The 17,340-nt window shown below is 36.0% G+C and overlaps 1 protein-coding gene across 1 annotated transcript in view; it reads left to right on the top strand.

The window, feature by feature from the left end:
- LOC136041189 (guanine nucleotide-binding protein G(s) subunit alpha-like) overlaps positions 1 to 17,340 on the top strand; it is a 128,920-nt gene that overhangs the window by 72,346 nt on the left and 39,234 nt on the right. The window contains exons 7-9 of the mRNA XM_065725748.1: positions 4,373 to 4,446; positions 9,328 to 9,507; positions 16,842 to 17,040. Coding sequence (XP_065581820.1) covers positions 4,373 to 4,446; positions 9,328 to 9,507; positions 16,842 to 17,040 — 453 coding nt within the window. The remainder of the gene's footprint in view (positions 1 to 4,372; positions 4,447 to 9,327; positions 9,508 to 16,841; positions 17,041 to 17,340) is intronic.

The raw sequence follows: 17,340 nt of genomic DNA, 5'->3' as shown, positions 1-17,340 counted from the left end.
TCCAACAACTTGGCCAAGACAAAGCAAGACCGCCGAACTTTCGGACATGCTCTTGTTATACTTTCATGCTATACAATACTTCTGATATATTTAAGCCCACATGGTATAGTTAAATAGGTATGGTATAAGGCAGAGTTTTTTCTTGGATTTTTGTTTGGGGGGATCCCAAAGAGTTTTTGTTCTGGGGGGGGAGTCAAAGAACTTTTATCGGCTTTTTTTACGTGCAATTTGTGAATTGGAAAAACATTTTTTTCTTTAGATGAATTAGTCTTTCTACCTGCGTGTTATGACCAATATGTGACCCAGATAAATATTTCGAGGGGGGATCAAGCATGGTACCTTTCCCCTTGGATAAGTTCCTGGCGTAAGTGATAGGAGTTCAATCCTTATAGAATCGCTGTTTCACCTTTTGTTCTGAATTGCTCCATCGACCCTGCTATAAGCGACAAAAAAGATAATTTTTGGAGCTGCTGAGACACTTTTGTTGCGAAAAATTTGACATTATTTAAATTTCAATTATTCATTAAATAATTTCAATCATTTTAATCTAAATTTCAATTATAATATTTCTCAATAATTTAATAATACTTTTCACTAAATAATAATTGTTTAATTTAAATAATTTCATTTTGTTTGGTTTCTCCTATTAAATGATTAATTATAATTAAATAATTAGAAAATTAAACTAATTTTATAGCTAAGTGTGCATTTCGGGCCCTTTTGGATCAATACTATCCAATAAAATATGTTTTCGTGGAGGTAGGTATTATTCAGATTTGGTAGATAGTCTGTACACCTCAAAGAGGTATTTTTCGTAGATTCTCAAAAGGAAGTACATAGTTAAGAATAATACTTGGATATTTTCTGGGGATAGTGTAAATCCTTTTTCCTCAAATAATAATTTGTGTCTAATCTAAAATTTATCAGAATTTAATTAAAATTAAAAGAATTTAATTAAAATCTAATTTAAAATTGTCAGGATTTAAAATTATCCAAATGTCTCCCTCCAGTTTATCCTTCATTATCTTGTTTTTGAAAATTTTAGCTTTACCACACTGTAGAATTTAAATTGTCTCCAACAATTAACAATATACTTTACAAAATAGCCATCATTTATACAGTAACCGCAATTGAAAAACATTTCAACATGTTTGTCTGGCTTAACAGATTAATTAAATACTCCTTTTATGCTCTCAGCAGTATGAATTCTATTTTTCAGAGACAAGAGTTGGGTAAAGAATAAAGTTGCTTTTTAATTAATTTCATCGTCATCCTGTTCGTGCCCTGGCTGCAGTTCGGCATCTCAGCTAACCACTAAATAAATTATGTAGCGAACCTTAACCATAACAACAAAAAAAGATGAAATGTCTATTTATTCTGTCATTCAGTAACTGATTGTCCCTGTACATCATTAACAAAAGAATATTTACTACTACTGCTACTACTACTAATAACTCACTGCAGCACAAAGCCGCCTGAGGCCAACACAGCTACGCACGCTCCTCCTCCAACCTAATCTATTTAAAGCCTCCCTCTTTACACCCTCCCAGGAAGTTCCCATTTCCTTTAAATCTTTATTTATGACATCCTCCCAACCCAAACAAGGACGACCTGCTTTCCGTGTAGCCCCAGACGGTTGGCCAAAAGGGACAATCTTCGGTAATCTGTCATCCTTCATCCGTAAAACGTGGCCTAGCCATTTCAACCTTTCTTTCATTAAAGCCCCAGAAAGCGGGATTGAACCACACTTTTCGTACAATCTACTGTTTGAAATACGGTCAGTCAGCCGGGTACCGAGAACAATCCGTAGGCAATTTCTCTGGAAAACATCTAGTAAATTTTCATCTGCTTTTCGGAGTGCCCATGCTTCAGAGCCATATTTGACCACTGTCATCACTGTAGCTTCCAATATTCTAATCTTGGTTTGTAGACTTATCTTTCTATTCTTCCAAACTTTTTTTAACTGTGAAAAAACACCCTGAGCCTTAGCTATTCTACTTTTAACATCTTCACTGCTCCCACCATCTTTACTAATAATACTACCAAGGTAAATAAAGCTCCCAACCTGATCAAGCTTTTCGTTACCTAATGTCATCTGTCCATCTTCACTTATTCCTAGCCTTAGTGACTTAGTCTTCTTAACATTAATTTTCAAGCCTATTTTAGCACCCTGAACTCGTAAAACCTCTAAAAATTCATTCTTGTGCTCCTTATTCTTGTGCTCTTTCTTGTGCTCCTTAAGACGAAGTCCGTCAAAATGATCCATATAAAGGGGGATAGAACACAACCCTGCTTAACTCCTGATTTAATACAAAACCAGTTGCTAACCTCATTTCCTACCTTAACCGCAGCAGTATTATTCTCGTACATAGCGCAAATCACACTAATGTATTTTTCTGGTATACCATATAACGATAAGACCTTTGTTAACGCTCTTCTATCAACAGAATCGAAAGCTTGCTCATAATCGATAAAACTGAGGACCAAAGGTGTTTGACAACGAAGGGACTTCTCAATTATTAACCTAAGAGTGAAAACATGGTCGACACATCCTCTACCTTTTCTAAAACCGCATTGTTCTTCCGTTAAAACTTTGTCTACAGCATGTCTCAGTCTAAAAAGTATCATATTACTCAGTAATTTGCTACCTACAGAGACCAGACTAATGCCTCGATAATTACGACACTCACTCTTGTCACCTTTCTTATACAGTGGTTTAATTAAGGTTTTCCTAAAATCATTGGGTACTTCCCCTTTTTCAAAAATCATGTTCATAATCTTCAGTAGCTTATTCCTAACCTCAGAGCCACCATATTTAAGAAACTCTTTAATCATACTATCAGCACCTGGAGCCTTATTATTTTTTAATATAGTATTAAAATATATAATATTAAATATTAAAATAATATAATATTAATTATATATATATATATATATATATATATATATATATATATATATATATATATATATATATATATATATATATATATATATATATATATATATATATATATATATATATATATATGGCCTATAGCTGATTCCTAATATATAAGATTCATTTAGTTTAGTTTTATCCACCAAAGGGTATGAGCATGAGAAGATTTGCCTGAATTTCGAAAAAAGGGAGAAACCCTCCCTCCATAAAGGTCAAGGAATCGCTGTGAAAATAACACCATCAGATTCAGCGCTTCAGAGGACCTCAGTGTAGGGGTTCCAAGCTCTCAAGAGCCAAAAGAATTTTGACTCTTGAGAAATTTGGCTTTCTCTTTTCTGCCAAAAGAATGATCATGGATGCATGTTTATTTTTTTTTGTTTCAGTTGTGATCGTGTCGAACCAGTAGTTGTAGAATATCGGAGGAAGGCTCACTCGAACTGAAATTAAAAGTTCTAGTGTCGCTTTTAAGTGATCAAAATTTTGATCCCTAGAGCCACTGGGGAAAGGTCTTCAAGTTATGAAATATGCCCATTATTTTACCTATAATATTTGTTGTTGGGAAATATGAATAGATTTTTCGGGCGGGGAGGATTTTCTTCTGGGGAGGGGATTTCCACGGGAATATTTGTTCATGATTAGGTAAGTTTCCGAAGGGGGTGAACTTTTCACGGAAAATTTTACACTGAGGGAGTTTCCCATAATTCTTATACGAAATTCCTTTCATTTGACTTGCTTTCTCTTTGCTGACTCAATTCTATATATGGAGATGTTAATGAAAAAATTTCTGGGGGGAATTTTCATCGGGATTGAATTGTCTAGAGGATCTTCCTGTGGAGGGGAACCGAATTTCCTAGCATTGTTTATAAATCGATAAGAAATTAAATTTTAAAAAACGAGTTTTATCAACTGAAACTAAGGATCAACATTAAAACTTAAAACGAACAGAAATTATTACTTATATGAGGGGGGGGGGTGTCCTCTTATCGATACCTCGCTCTTTATGCTTAAGTTTGACTATTTGTCCCAATTTTTTAAGAACGACTCCTGAAACACAAGGGCTTTTAATAAGAATAAGAAGATTTTTTTTAAGTTCTAAAAAACTTCCGCGTGAAGAGCGAGGTATTGAGGAGGGAACAACCCCCTCGTATATATATAATAATTTCTGTTCATTTTAAGTTTTAATGTTGCTCCTTACTTTCAGTTGAAAAAAACTTCCTATTTGCTAACGTTTAAGTGATATTTATATTAATGGAGTACCAAATAGCATCTCGCTGATATAGGATTTGAGATTCCTTAACTATGACTTTGTTATACTTATTATTCTCTTCGATGTTGTACACACACGTTGTTTTGTTTCTTTTTGTATTAAAATGAATTTTATTAGAAATTGCTAAGTGGAAACTAATTTTAGTTGTACGATTTTTCTTTCAGGATATATTGCGCTGTCGAGTCTTGACGTCTGGTATTTTTGAAACCCGTTTCACTGTAGATAAAGTCAACTTTCAGTAAGTTCTTCCACCTCTTCTTTTTTATTAAATAAAAAAACAAGTTTTTTTTTAACTGAAAGTAAAAAGCGACATTAAAACTTAAAACGAACAGAAATTATTCCATATATGAAACGCCCCGCTCTTTACTCCAAAGTTTTTTATTATTTTAAAAAGCTGTGACAAAGAGTCAAACTTTGTCATTAAGATTCTATGACTTTTAGGGATGTTTCCCCCTTTTTTCCACATTAAGACAAATTTTCTGAGGCTCGTAACTTTTGATGGGTAAGATTAAACTTAATGAAACTTATATATTTGGAATCAGCATAACAATCCGATTCTTTGACATATCTATTGGTATCAAATTCCGTTCTTAGAGTTTTGGTTACTGTTGAGCCTGGTCGCTACAGCTTTTAGGGGGCGTTTCTGCCTTTGAAAATGTTTCCCTCTTAGGGATGTTTTCATCCCCCTTTAAGGATGTTTCCCCCTTTTTCCACAATAAGACAAATTTTCTGAGGCTCTTAACTTTTGATGGGTAAGACTAAACTTGATGAAACTTATATATTTAAAATCAGCATTAAAATTCAATTCTTTTGATGTATCTATTGGTATAAAAATTTCGTTTTATAGAGTTTCGGTTACTATCTATTTTAGTGTTTCTTTTTCTTTCCTGGTGTTCCCCACCTTTTTGGTAACTTTTTCCAGGCAACTTTTTGCAAAAAACTTTTTTCTGTTTTTTCATATATCTTGTCTATTTTAGTGTTTGTTTTTCTTTCATAGTGTCCTACAATTTTTTGCATTTCCTTTTGCACAATTACACCTTTTTGCACATAGGAGCTTGAAACCTCTATAGTAGGGTTCTCTGATATGCTAAATTTGATGGGCATGTGTTCCCATACACATACTTCTATACTGACAAATCACTGGTGATCGTGTGATCGTTGTCATCCGTATGCTCTAGGGCATACGTCTACCATTTCTATTCTTAAGTGTTGAATCGAAGCTCAGCACTGCAGTTTTTTCCTCTTAATCTAAAAGCAGATTCACTCCTTAAACCTGTATAGAGCTAGAACATATATTAGAATTTTAAGTTCTTAAATGTTCCAGTTTAAAGTTTCTACTCAAAGTAATTTAATTTTAAGAAAGGTTTGGGCCTTAGGGCTTTTTTATTAAAAGGTATTATTACAAAAAGTATAACTAATAGAAATTGAAACCACTACAAGCCCAAGAGCCTGCTGAAGATGAATTGAGTGCAATTTTTTTAAACTGTTATTTCTGTTCTGCATTTGTTGTTAATAATAAACAGACGGGAAAAAAAAGTTGAGATTAGATCAATGAGTGCGTTCGAGCATGTCTTAGTCGACTTATTCGGATAGCCCTATTTTCCACGAATCTTGTGTGTAAAGGGTACCGACAAGCACATATATACAACCATTTGCTAGTTGAAACGCTTACGGACTAGGCGAATAACAACAGTGATCGTGTGTGCTGCAATGTAAACGTACCTTATTTACAGATCCTGCAAGATGTGTCACTTCTGATCCCTTTTTGGACTGGAAGTGGCCCGGTGGAAATGGTCTTGTTGTCAGTTATATAACTATTTCTGTCCCTTTTTGTCTGTAAAGGGTAACGACAAGCACATACATCCAACCATTTGCTAGTTGAAACGCTTACGGACTAGGCGAATAACAACAGTGATCATGTGTGCTGCAAACGTACCTTACTTACAGATCCTGCAAGATTTGCCACTTCCGATCCCTTTTTGGACTGGAAGTGGCCCGCTGGAAATGGTTTTGCTGTCAGTTATATCACTTTTGCTCTTTACATATATTTAGCATATTTGTATGTTTATGAAATGATTAAATTGTTCGTTTACATTTGACGTCGCTTCTGACTTATCCTACATTTTCTGGGGTTAGCAGCCGTAACGTATCCGATAACTAATTTAGAACGTTTCAACTAACAATCCTCCTAATCTCTGACGTTATTTACTTCTTGTGAAATGCTAAGGATAAGTAGTTGGGTTTGTTTGATAAGTAATCTTATTATGTTTGAATGTACTGAACATATGAAATGGTCACTTTTACCGATTACCAAGGCAAAATAATAGATAAAAAATTATTGGAATAACTCTTCAAAATGTTAAGGCAGTTGTGCTAATCCGTAGAGTGTCCAATTTCCTCAAGGGCCCTATCAAATAAATAAAACGAAAAGTACTTTCATCTACAATCACTTTCAGTGACGCCATCTAATAAAATTTGTTGCTCAGGTGGCGAAGTTTCCTCATGTCTTTATAAAAACTAGCCTCTAGCGCTCTTAACTCTTAATTGTTAATCAGAATTAATTTCACGAGTTTCACTTTTGTATATACAGATGTGGGGAGTTTATCAAACACTGACTTAATAAAGTAATTATTAGTGAACAGAGTGAGAGAAAATCAAATATTTTGGAGGTAGAACATCCATGGATATGCCTAACTGAAAATAAATTAAAGTTTGGAAGAAAATTCCAGCTACTGAGTGGAAAAAATGTGATAACTAATTGAAAACGCCAGGGATTGTTACCACAAGTAAAAAAGGGGATTACTCAGGTTAGAACCACCTCAGTTGATTTAACATAAACGACTAATTGAGAATGCGCCAACAACGATTCAGCCAGAGGTGCAAGGTAGATAGTCACACTGCCAGTCAACGATTTCTTTGTCTCAATAATGTCTGAATTATGGCAAAAGGATATAACTTCCAAATTCAGAATGTTACAGCTCAATTTAAATGTATCTAAATGTAGGTCTAACATATCTCGGGAGATATCTTAAAAATATGTTCAGATTCTGTCTTCTCCCATATGCCTATTCCCGAGTCTATGTGTTATGTTATGGGAGTTGTAAAAAAGAAAGTAGAAAAGTCCAATTGAACGAATATTTTGAAATTTTTTTTTTATCAGCAAACTACATTGGTCAGAAGAAATCCAATAAGAGAAGTAGGGCTTTAAAAAGTATTATTTTGCGTGTTTAATCGTTTGTATTGTACATTGTTTGGTTTGTTCATAACACTTTTGTGTTTGAGCACACAGAAAAAATTGTTGTTTGTTCTGTTTTGGCCTAAATATTGTGTAGAGCTCTTTTGAACAATTTGTATGGAGGGCTCTCCCCATGGCTAGATAAACTTGAACATATCTTTTTCTACTGTGACATCCGTTTTGAATTTGAATGTTTTATTACTGGGGAAATATACAACCGTGTCTTTTAAAAATGGTGTTGTTTTTAAAACATCATTAGATAAATTTGAAACTCGTAAAAAGAATAAAAATTCGAATTCCACCACCAAGACTTCTGCTTGGACGACTTATAGCAGGGAGCTTTGAATTAATTAAAACAACCCCAAAGAAGAAAGAGAGATTGCTTTCTTATAATACCATGGTAAAAAGCTTTCTTTGAATTATTTGGTTTGCACCTTTGACGTATTTTCATAGCCGAACCGTATTATTTCATATACACGAGGAAACATACAAGCGTGTCTTTTTGAAACGGTGTTGATTTTAAAACCACCTGAGTGAAATTTGCTCTTAAGAGAATAAAAAAGTTATATTCTGCATACAAAACTTATACTTGGGTAAACATACAACCAAACTGTAAGGGCACGAGCTGAAGGCAATAGTTTTGCAGTATTAAACGCATTACTGTCGATATGTCTGAAACTTTATTTCAAACATCAATCATGCTAAAACATCAATCAAACATCTATCACTCAATCTAAATGTTCACAATGAACAAAATTGATCGTATACCAAATGTGTGTTGCATTGCGGATTAGTTCTTGTCACCCCCCCTCCTTTCCTTGCCATCTTCTCTGTTATATAACTTTTATAATTGATTCATGTGGTGTAAGAAAAGACGTTATGTCTAAAACATAAGCCGTATTTACCATCAAGTATAACATTTTATTGCAAGTATCTTGAGCTCTTATGATGGTGACAAAATAGATGGGGTGGGGGTATTTAATATGCTAGCACTACTGATCATATTTTGATCGAAATCTGCACATGCGATATAAGGATCTAAAATTCGAAGGTGATTCTCGTCACCTATTTGAAATATAATGTGAAAAGGGGTTTCTTTATGTTAGGAACTATAATTTTTATAGTAATTTTGTAGAGTACTCTGAAAGAGTATGGTGAAGTGATAAGAATGTAAACTTGAGACGGTCTACAGAAAAAACTTTTATTTCATCCTGGTGCTGATATTTTGCATTGTGGTATTTATTGTCTCAATTCTTGTTGCGCCAGTACATAAGCGTAAAGGCTTTTTTCTTTTTTTAACAAGAGAACTATATTGAAATTAAAGCTGTGCAAAGTAAATCTGATTGCATGTGCTACTTTCTCTTTAATAAACTTTAACGAACATGAATAAAATGAAAAGTAGGAGCTGTCACTGTCGAAGTTAAATAGAAAACAACTAAAGTTACCCTTGCCTTCTAAGAGGAATTCAACACCCATAAGTTAAAGACACTTTTTTTTAGCAGCTCACGAAAAGTCAGTCAATTTAGCCTAAAACTGAAACTATTTTTTTGTGGAACTGAAATGGAAAAAAAAGAAGAGACAATCAAAACGACTCTACAAGCTCGTTGTGAGATGTGTGTGCAGGTCATTAATGCGCTCAAACATTCTACTGAAGTGCTCACAAGTATCACCATGTATAATATCAAAAATATAAAAATGACTAATAGACAGCAAATATACATTTTACACCCAAAATAAAAAACTTAATATTTAAATATCCATTTTACGTATGAATTTATTTTCCTTTGTCTTGTACGCTAGTAGAGGGGGGCTCCGAAAGTGTGGTGAAATTAAACGATTTGTTTTAAATTGCATGTCACAGACTGTCATCAATTTTTTTTACAGTATGTTTGATGTTGGTGGCCAGCGTGATGAGAGAAGAAAGTGGATCCAGTGTTTTAATGACGTAACGGCAATTATATTTGTAACGGCGTGTTCCTCCTACAATATGGTGCTACGAGAGGATCCTAGCCAGAATAGACTCCGAGAGTCATTGGACTTATTTAAATCTATATGGAATAATAGGTATGCGATAGAAAAATGAGTACTATCATAAGGATAGGAAACGCTTTACCCAACGCCCAGACTTTTAGATAAAAAAAACTATTAAAATCTAATTGTCCCATCCTGTATTTTATTTATATTAGACATGTAAAAAAAAAAAAATCTTGACACCTTAGAAAAATGCAATGAATTTTCCATAGTGGTTATATGGATTAATTGGCTTATGACTTGGCTGTGGCCAAGGTGCCTCAAAATTTTCCCCTTTGTGTTGAGGGTAAAAATATCTACACCAGAAAAGGCTATACTTCTATCGAATGTGATAACAATTTTCAGTCTATGTGAGTTTCGGTCTTCCAAGGGGTGTTGGCTGCTACTACTTTGCCCTTCTCACTGGAGGTCTCTGATCACGGCTCCTTTTCTATTTTTCTTCGTTTAAACAGAGTAGTTTTTCTGACAAGCTTCAATGTACTGGTATCACGCTCCACATAAATAATACTCATTATTACGAGAGCTGAAAGGAGAATGAGTTTTTTTTAATTTGTCTGTCAAGTAATATTGTTCACAGAAGCCTCACAGCTAAGACAGGAAATAGGCATCTAAGTTACGGGTATTGCTAGTGGTCGATCGCATTAGAAAATAAAATGAATTGATACTCACCTCCAAAAAACCGAACCGTTCGATAGCTTGAAGAGAGTACAGACCCCGGAGATTCTCCAGATCTTTAATTTGCCATCATTGTCTTAGCAAATCGGAATTAGATGTAGTTAGAAAACAAGTTGAACCTGTCTGAGCAGATCAAAATTAGATCAAATTAAAAAATAAAATGAATTAATACTCACCTCCACAAAACCGAACCCGTTCGATAGCTTGAAGGGAGTACATACCCCGCAGATTCCCTGGTTCTTTAAATTTCCATTCCTGTCTGAGTAGATCAATATTACATCAAATTGGATAATAAAATGAATTGATACTCACCTTCAAAACTGAACCGGTTCCATACCTTGGAGAGGGTACATGCCCGGAGATTCTCCGGCTCTTTAAATTGCCATCCCTGTCTGAGCAGATCGAAAATTAGTTGAAATTAGAAAATAAAATGAATTCCTCCTCAAAACAGAATCCGTTAGATAGCTTGAGAGGTTACTGACCCCGGGGATTCTCTGGTTCTTGAAATTGCCGTCCCTGTTTCAGCAGGTCGAAATCATATTCAATTAGAAAATAAAATGAATTGATACTCACCTCCACAAAACCGAACTTGGTCGATAGCATGAAGAGGTTACAGACTCAGGTGAGTTCCTGATTCTTTAAATGTCCATTCTTGTCTGAGCAGCTCGAAATTAGATAAAATTAGATAATAAAATAAATTTATACTCAGCTCCACAAAACTGAACCCGTTCGATAGCTTGAAAAGGGTACAGACCCAGAAGATTCTCTGGTTCTTTAAATTTCCATTCCTGTCTGAGCAATTCGAAATTAGATGAAATTAGAAAATAAATGAATTGATACTCACCTCCACTAAACCGAACCCGTTTGATAGCTTGAGCAGGGTGAAAACCTAGATATTCTCCGGTTCTTTAAATTGTCATCTTTGTCTGGGCTGATCGGAATTAGATCAAATTAGAAAATAAATTAAATTGAGGCTCACCTCCACAAAACCTAACCGGTTCGATAGCTTGAAGGGAGTACATACCCCGCAGATTCCCTGGTTCTTCAAATTTCCATTCCTGTCTGAGCAGATCGATATTACATCAAATTAGATAATAAAATGAATTGATACTAACCTTCAAAACTGAACCGGTTCCATAGCTTGGAGACGGTACAGACCCGGAGATTCTCCGGTTCTTTAAATTCTCATCCCTGTCTGGCCTGATCGGAGTTAGATCAAATTAGAAAATAAATCGAATTGAGGCTCACCTCCGCAAAACCGAACCCGTTCGATAGCTTGAACAGGGTGAAAACCCAGATATTCTCCGGTTCTTTAAATTGTCGTCCCAGTCTGATCAGATCGGAATTAGATCAAATTAGAAATTAAATTGAATTTAGGCTCACGTCCACAAAACCAAACCCGTTCGATAGCTTGGAGAGGGTACAGACCCGGAGATTCTCCGGCTCTTTAAATTGCCATCCCTGTCTGAGCAGATCGAAATTAGTTGAAATTAGAAAATAAAACGAATTGATACTCCCCTCCATAAAACAGAACCCGTTAGTTGGCTTGAGAGGGTACAGACTACAGACCCCCGGGATTCTCTGGTTCTTTAAATTGCCATCCCTGTTTCAGCAGATCGAATTCATATCAAATTAGAAAATAAAATGAATTAATACTCACCTCCACAAAACCGAACCCGTTAAATGGCTTGAGAGGGTACGGACCGAAGTGATTCCCTGGTTCTGTAAATCCCGATCTCTGTCCGAGCAGATCGAAATTAGATCAAATTAGACAATAAAATGAATTGATACATACGTCGACATAATCTAAGCCGTTGGATAGCTTGAAGAGGGGACAGACCCGGAGATTCTGCAGTTCTTTAATTTGTCATCCCTGTCTTAGCAGATCGAAATTATATGTAATTAGAAGATAAGTTGAATTGAAATTCACCTCCACCAAACCGTACCCGTTCGATAACTTGAAGAGGGTATAGACCCCGGAGATTGTCTGGTTCTTTGAATTGCCATCCCTGTCTGAACAGATCTAAATTAGATCAAATTAGAAAATAAAATTAAATTGATGCTCACCTCTACAAAACCGAAGCCGTTCGATAGCTTGAGAGGGTACTGACCCGGAGATTCCCAGGTTCTTGAAATTCCCGTCCATGTCTGAGTAGCTCAAAATTAGATCAAATAAAAAAATAAAGTGAATAGATACTCACCTCCACAAAAACGGAACCTGTTCGATAGCTTGACGAGGGTACCAACCCGGAGATTCTCCGGCTCTTAAATTTGCTTTCCCTGTCCGAGCAGATCGGAATAATATGAAATTAGATATAAAATGAATCGATACTCATCTCCACAACACCAAACACGTTAGATGGCTTGAGAGGGTACGGACCCCGGCAATTCCCTGGTTCTTTAAATTCCAATCCCTGTCTGAGCTGCTAAAAATTAGATGAAATAAGAAAATAAAATGAATTGATACTCACCTCCACAAAACTGAACCCATTCGCTGGCTCTAGAGGGTACAGACCCCGGTGATTCCATGGCTCTGTAAATTCCCATCCCTGTCTGAGCAACTCGCAATTAAATGAAATTAGAAAATAAAATGAATTGGTACTCACTTCTACAAAACTGAACCCGTTCGATAGCTTGAAGAGGGTACAGACCACGGTGATTCCTTGACTCTTCAAATTCCCATCCCTGGTTGAGCAGATCGAAATTTGATGAAATTAGAAAATAAAATGAATCGATACTCATCTCCACAAAATCGAACCCGTTCGATAGTTTGAAGAGGGTACAGACCTGGAGATTCTCCAGATCTTTAATTTGCCATCATTGTCTTAGCAAATCGTAATTAGATGTAGTTAGAAAACAAGTTCAATTGATAGTCACCTCTACAAAACCGATCCCGTTCGATAGCTTGAAGAGGGTACAAACCCCGGAGATTCTCCGGTTCTTTGAATTGCCATCCCTGTCTTAGCAGATAGAAATTAGATCAAATTCTAAAATTAAATTTAATTGATATTCACCTCCACAAAACCGATCCCGTTCGATAGCTTGAGAGGGTAAAGATCCCGGTTTTTATAATTGATATCCACCGTTAAATTCCCATCCCTGTCTCAGCAGCTCGAAATTAGATGAAATTAGAAAATTAAATGAATTGATATTCACCTCCACAAAACCGAACCTAATTGATAGCTGGGCGAGGTTACAGACTCGGGATTCTTCGGTTCTTTAAATTGCCCTACCTGCATGCAGCTCGAAATAAGATTAAATTAGAAAATAAAATTAATTGATGCTCACCTCCACAAAACCGAACGTAATCGATAGCTGGGTGAGGGTACAGACCGCAGAGATTCTTTGGTTCTTTAAATTGCCATCCCTGTCTGAGCAGCTGGAAATTAGATGAAATTAGAAAATAAAATTAATTGATACTTACCTCCACGAAACCGAACATAATCGATAGCTGGGTGAGGATACAGATTCCGGAGATTCTTCGGCTCTATAAATTGCCATCCCTGTCAGAGCAGCCACAAAACCGAACCTAATCGATAGCTGGGTTAGGGTACAGACCGCAGGGATTCTTCGGTTCTTTAAATTGCCATACCTTTCTCTACAGCTCGAAATTAGATGAAATTAGAAAATAGAATGAACTGATACTCACCTGCACAAAACCGAACCTAATCGATAGCTGGGTTAGGGTACAGACCCCAGGGATTCTTCGGTTCTTTAAATTGCCATCCGTGTCTGGGCTGATCGGAATTAGATCAAGTTAGAAAATAAAATGAACTGATACTCACCTCCACAAAACCGAACCTAATCGACACCTGGGTTAGGGTACAGACCCCAGGGATTCGTCGGTTCTTTAAATTGTCATACCTTTCTGTACAGCTCGAAATTAGATGAAATTAGAAAATAAAATTAATTGATTTTTACCTCCACAAAACCAAACCTAATCGATAGCTGGGTGAGGGTACAAACGCCAGGGATTCTTCTGTTCTATAAATTGCCATACCTTTTTGTACAGCTCGAAATTAGATGAAATAAGAAATTAAAATTAATTGGTACTCACCTCCACAAAACCAAACCTAATAGATAGCTAGGTTAGGGTACAGACCCCAGGGATTCTTTGGTTCTTTAAATTGCCATACCTTTCTGTACAGCTCAAAATTAGATGAAATTAGAAATTAAAATTAATTAATTTCTTAATTAACAGGTGATTCTTTAAATCACCCTGATAACAGGGTGAGGGTACAGACCCCAGGGATTCTTCGGTTCTTTAAATTGCCATACCTGTCTGTACAGCTCGAAATTAGATGAAATTAGAAAATAGAATGAACTGATACTCACCTCCACAAAGCCGAGCCTAATCGATAGCTGGGCTAGGGTACAGACCCCAGGGATTCTTCGGTTCTTTAAATTGCCATACCTTTCTGTACAGCTCGAAATTAGATGAAATTAGAAATTAAAATTAATTGGTACTCACCTCCACAAAACCAAACCTAATCGATAGCTGGGTGAGGGTACAAACCCCAGAGATTCTTCGGTTCTTTAAATTGCCATACCTGTCTGTGCAGCTCGAAATTAGATGAAATTAGAAAATGAAATCAATCGATACTCACCTCCACAAAACTGAACCTAATCGATAGCTGAGTGAAGGTGCAGACCCCTGAGATTCTTCGGTTCTTTAAATTGCCATCCCTATATGTGCAGCTCGAAATTAGATGAAATTAGAAAATAAAATGAATTGATACTCACCTCCACAAAACAACCTAATCGATGGCATGGTGAGGTTGCAGACCCCAGAGATACTTCGGTTCTTTAAATTGCCATACCTGTTTGTGCAGCTCGAAATAAGATGAGATTAGGAAATGAATTGATACTCACTTCCACAAAACCGAACCTAATCGATAGCTGGGTGAGGGTACAGACCCCGAAGATTTTTAGGTTCTTTAAATTGCCATACCTGTCTCTACAGCTCGAAATTAGATGACATTAAAAAATAAAATGAATTGATACTCACCTCCACAAAACCGAACCTAATCGATAGCTGGGTGAGGTTACAGACCCTGTAGATTTTTCGGTTCTTAAAGTTGCCATACCTGTCTGTGCAGCTCGAAATTAGATGAAATTAAAAAATAAGATGAATTGATACTCACCTCCACAAAACCGAACCTAATCGATAGCTGGGTGAGGATGCAGACCCCGGAGATTCTTCATTTCTTTAAATTCCCATCTCTGTCTGAGCAGCTCGAAATTAGATCAAATTAGAAAATTAAATGAGTTGGTACTCATCTCCTAAAACCAAACCTGCTCGATTGCTTGAAGAGGGTACAGACCCCGGAGATTTTCCGGTTCTTGTAGTTGCCGTCTCTCTCTGAGCAGGTCGAAGTTAGATTAAATTAGAAAAAAATGAATTAATGCTCTACTCTACAAAATCTATCCCCTTTAGATGGCTTAAGAGGATACAGATGCTCCAAGTTCCTCAGTTCTTTAATTTGCCATCCTTGTCCAAGTAGCTCGAAATTGATCACTGCCTTTGTATGATCATCTACATCGCCTTCCCCCTCAAACACCTATCCGACTCGTCATTGTCTTCGCTTCAACTGTAATCGGATGGAAACGCCCCAAAGATTGACCACGCACAGTATGTTCGGAAGGTGTGTGGTTGACCTGAAACATCGACGTCAGTGAACCTTTAACCCCCTACCCAGGACAGACAGACCAAGCTGGAGACGACTAACGGCACTGACGTCTGGTTTCCTCTACGCTGATAACAATGCCCTGTAATAGCTCTTAAGTCAATTAAATCATTGCTTGCTAAAATTATTTAATGCCAGAACTAACAATATCAAGCCCCAAAGCCAGCCAATAGTGTCTATGGACAAGCCCAGTTGAAGCGAAATTTCTGGAACAGTTCGGGAAAACAGTGCAAACATTAGGTGTAAAGTTCTAATGTTAGAAGTAATCGCTGGAAAACAATTACATTTTAAAAATAATATAAATATCAAATTAACTGTATTGTATTAAAAATGCAGTTGCACCTATCAATATAGTCATGTTAATTGGTCTACCACTTTCTATTAAACCACTGGCCATATTCCGTAAAGACGACCGTTATTAACAACCGTCATATGACGAGCTCTAGATAACGACACCGCTTGTCTGAGAAACCTTAGCTGAAGTAAATTGTACGCAAGTCGCATAACTGTAAATCAAGTACTTTCACATGTTTTTTGTATGTTAACTTTGCAAGTACTTTAGTAAAAGTAATTTAGCTTTAATGTAAATTAAAGGCCACTAGTACCACTGACAGTACCAGGCCAAAAATTTTAAGTAAGATTGATTTTCTCCGGCTTAAGTAATGTATGAGAAACATCATTAGTTAGATTTATTAGTTAGTCTACAGATCATCTTAATCAACAATTATTTTTGAAAAAAATTAGCTATATAGTGTTGTTTATTTTTCATAGAGATAGTCTTGCATTTCCTCTCTTCAGTTTATCCTTGTTATCAATTTTTTGATTAAGTATTTTTGGATCTAGTGATTATAATATAAGAATGATGAGGTTTCTCTTTAGGTTTTTGTTTTGGTTCCTTGGTTTCAATGTCTTATTTCATTTTTCTCCGTTTGTCTATCAACTTTTTTCGTTTTTGAACTTTTGACAGCGTAAAAACTTAAAAATTCAATTATTTTCAAAATGCAGGTGGTTGCGGACGATTTCTGTGATCCTCTTCCTCAACAAACAAGATTTGCTCGCCGAGAAGATCAACGCACGAAAACACCATTTGGATGATTATTTTCCAGATTTTAGTCGTTATGCCACGCCATTAGATGCCATTTCAGAACCAGGAGATAACTCTGAAGTTCTCAGAGCTAAATATTTCATTAGAGACGAATTTTTGGTAAGTCTTACGTCTCCTTAAATTCAGCGAAAGACTAGAAGTATTGCTGCACAAATGGTTGGGACTGCGGAATCCCTTTCTTGAAGAAAATTGAAGATTTGATCTCAAGTCTTCCTCTGCAAACTCGTTTCTTTTGAATTTGGCCATTAGAAAAATTTCTATCAATTTTTTTTTTACATATTTATTAAATCCTTTCCCTGTTGGAATGTGCAGAATATGCTGCCCGACTTTCACTGTTACTTTCATCCTCCCTACCAAGACAGCTAGGCAACTAAATACCATACTAGGCTTAACAGAATT

This window comes from Artemia franciscana, unplaced genomic scaffold (assembly GCF_032884065.1).
Source record: "Artemia franciscana unplaced genomic scaffold, ASM3288406v1 PGA_scaffold_1179, whole genome shotgun sequence".
Classification (NCBI taxonomy): Eukaryota; Metazoa; Arthropoda; class Branchiopoda; order Anostraca; family Artemiidae; genus Artemia; species Artemia franciscana.
The sequence above is the reverse complement of the archived record's forward strand: the minus strand, read 5'-3'. Positions and strand labels throughout refer to the sequence as shown.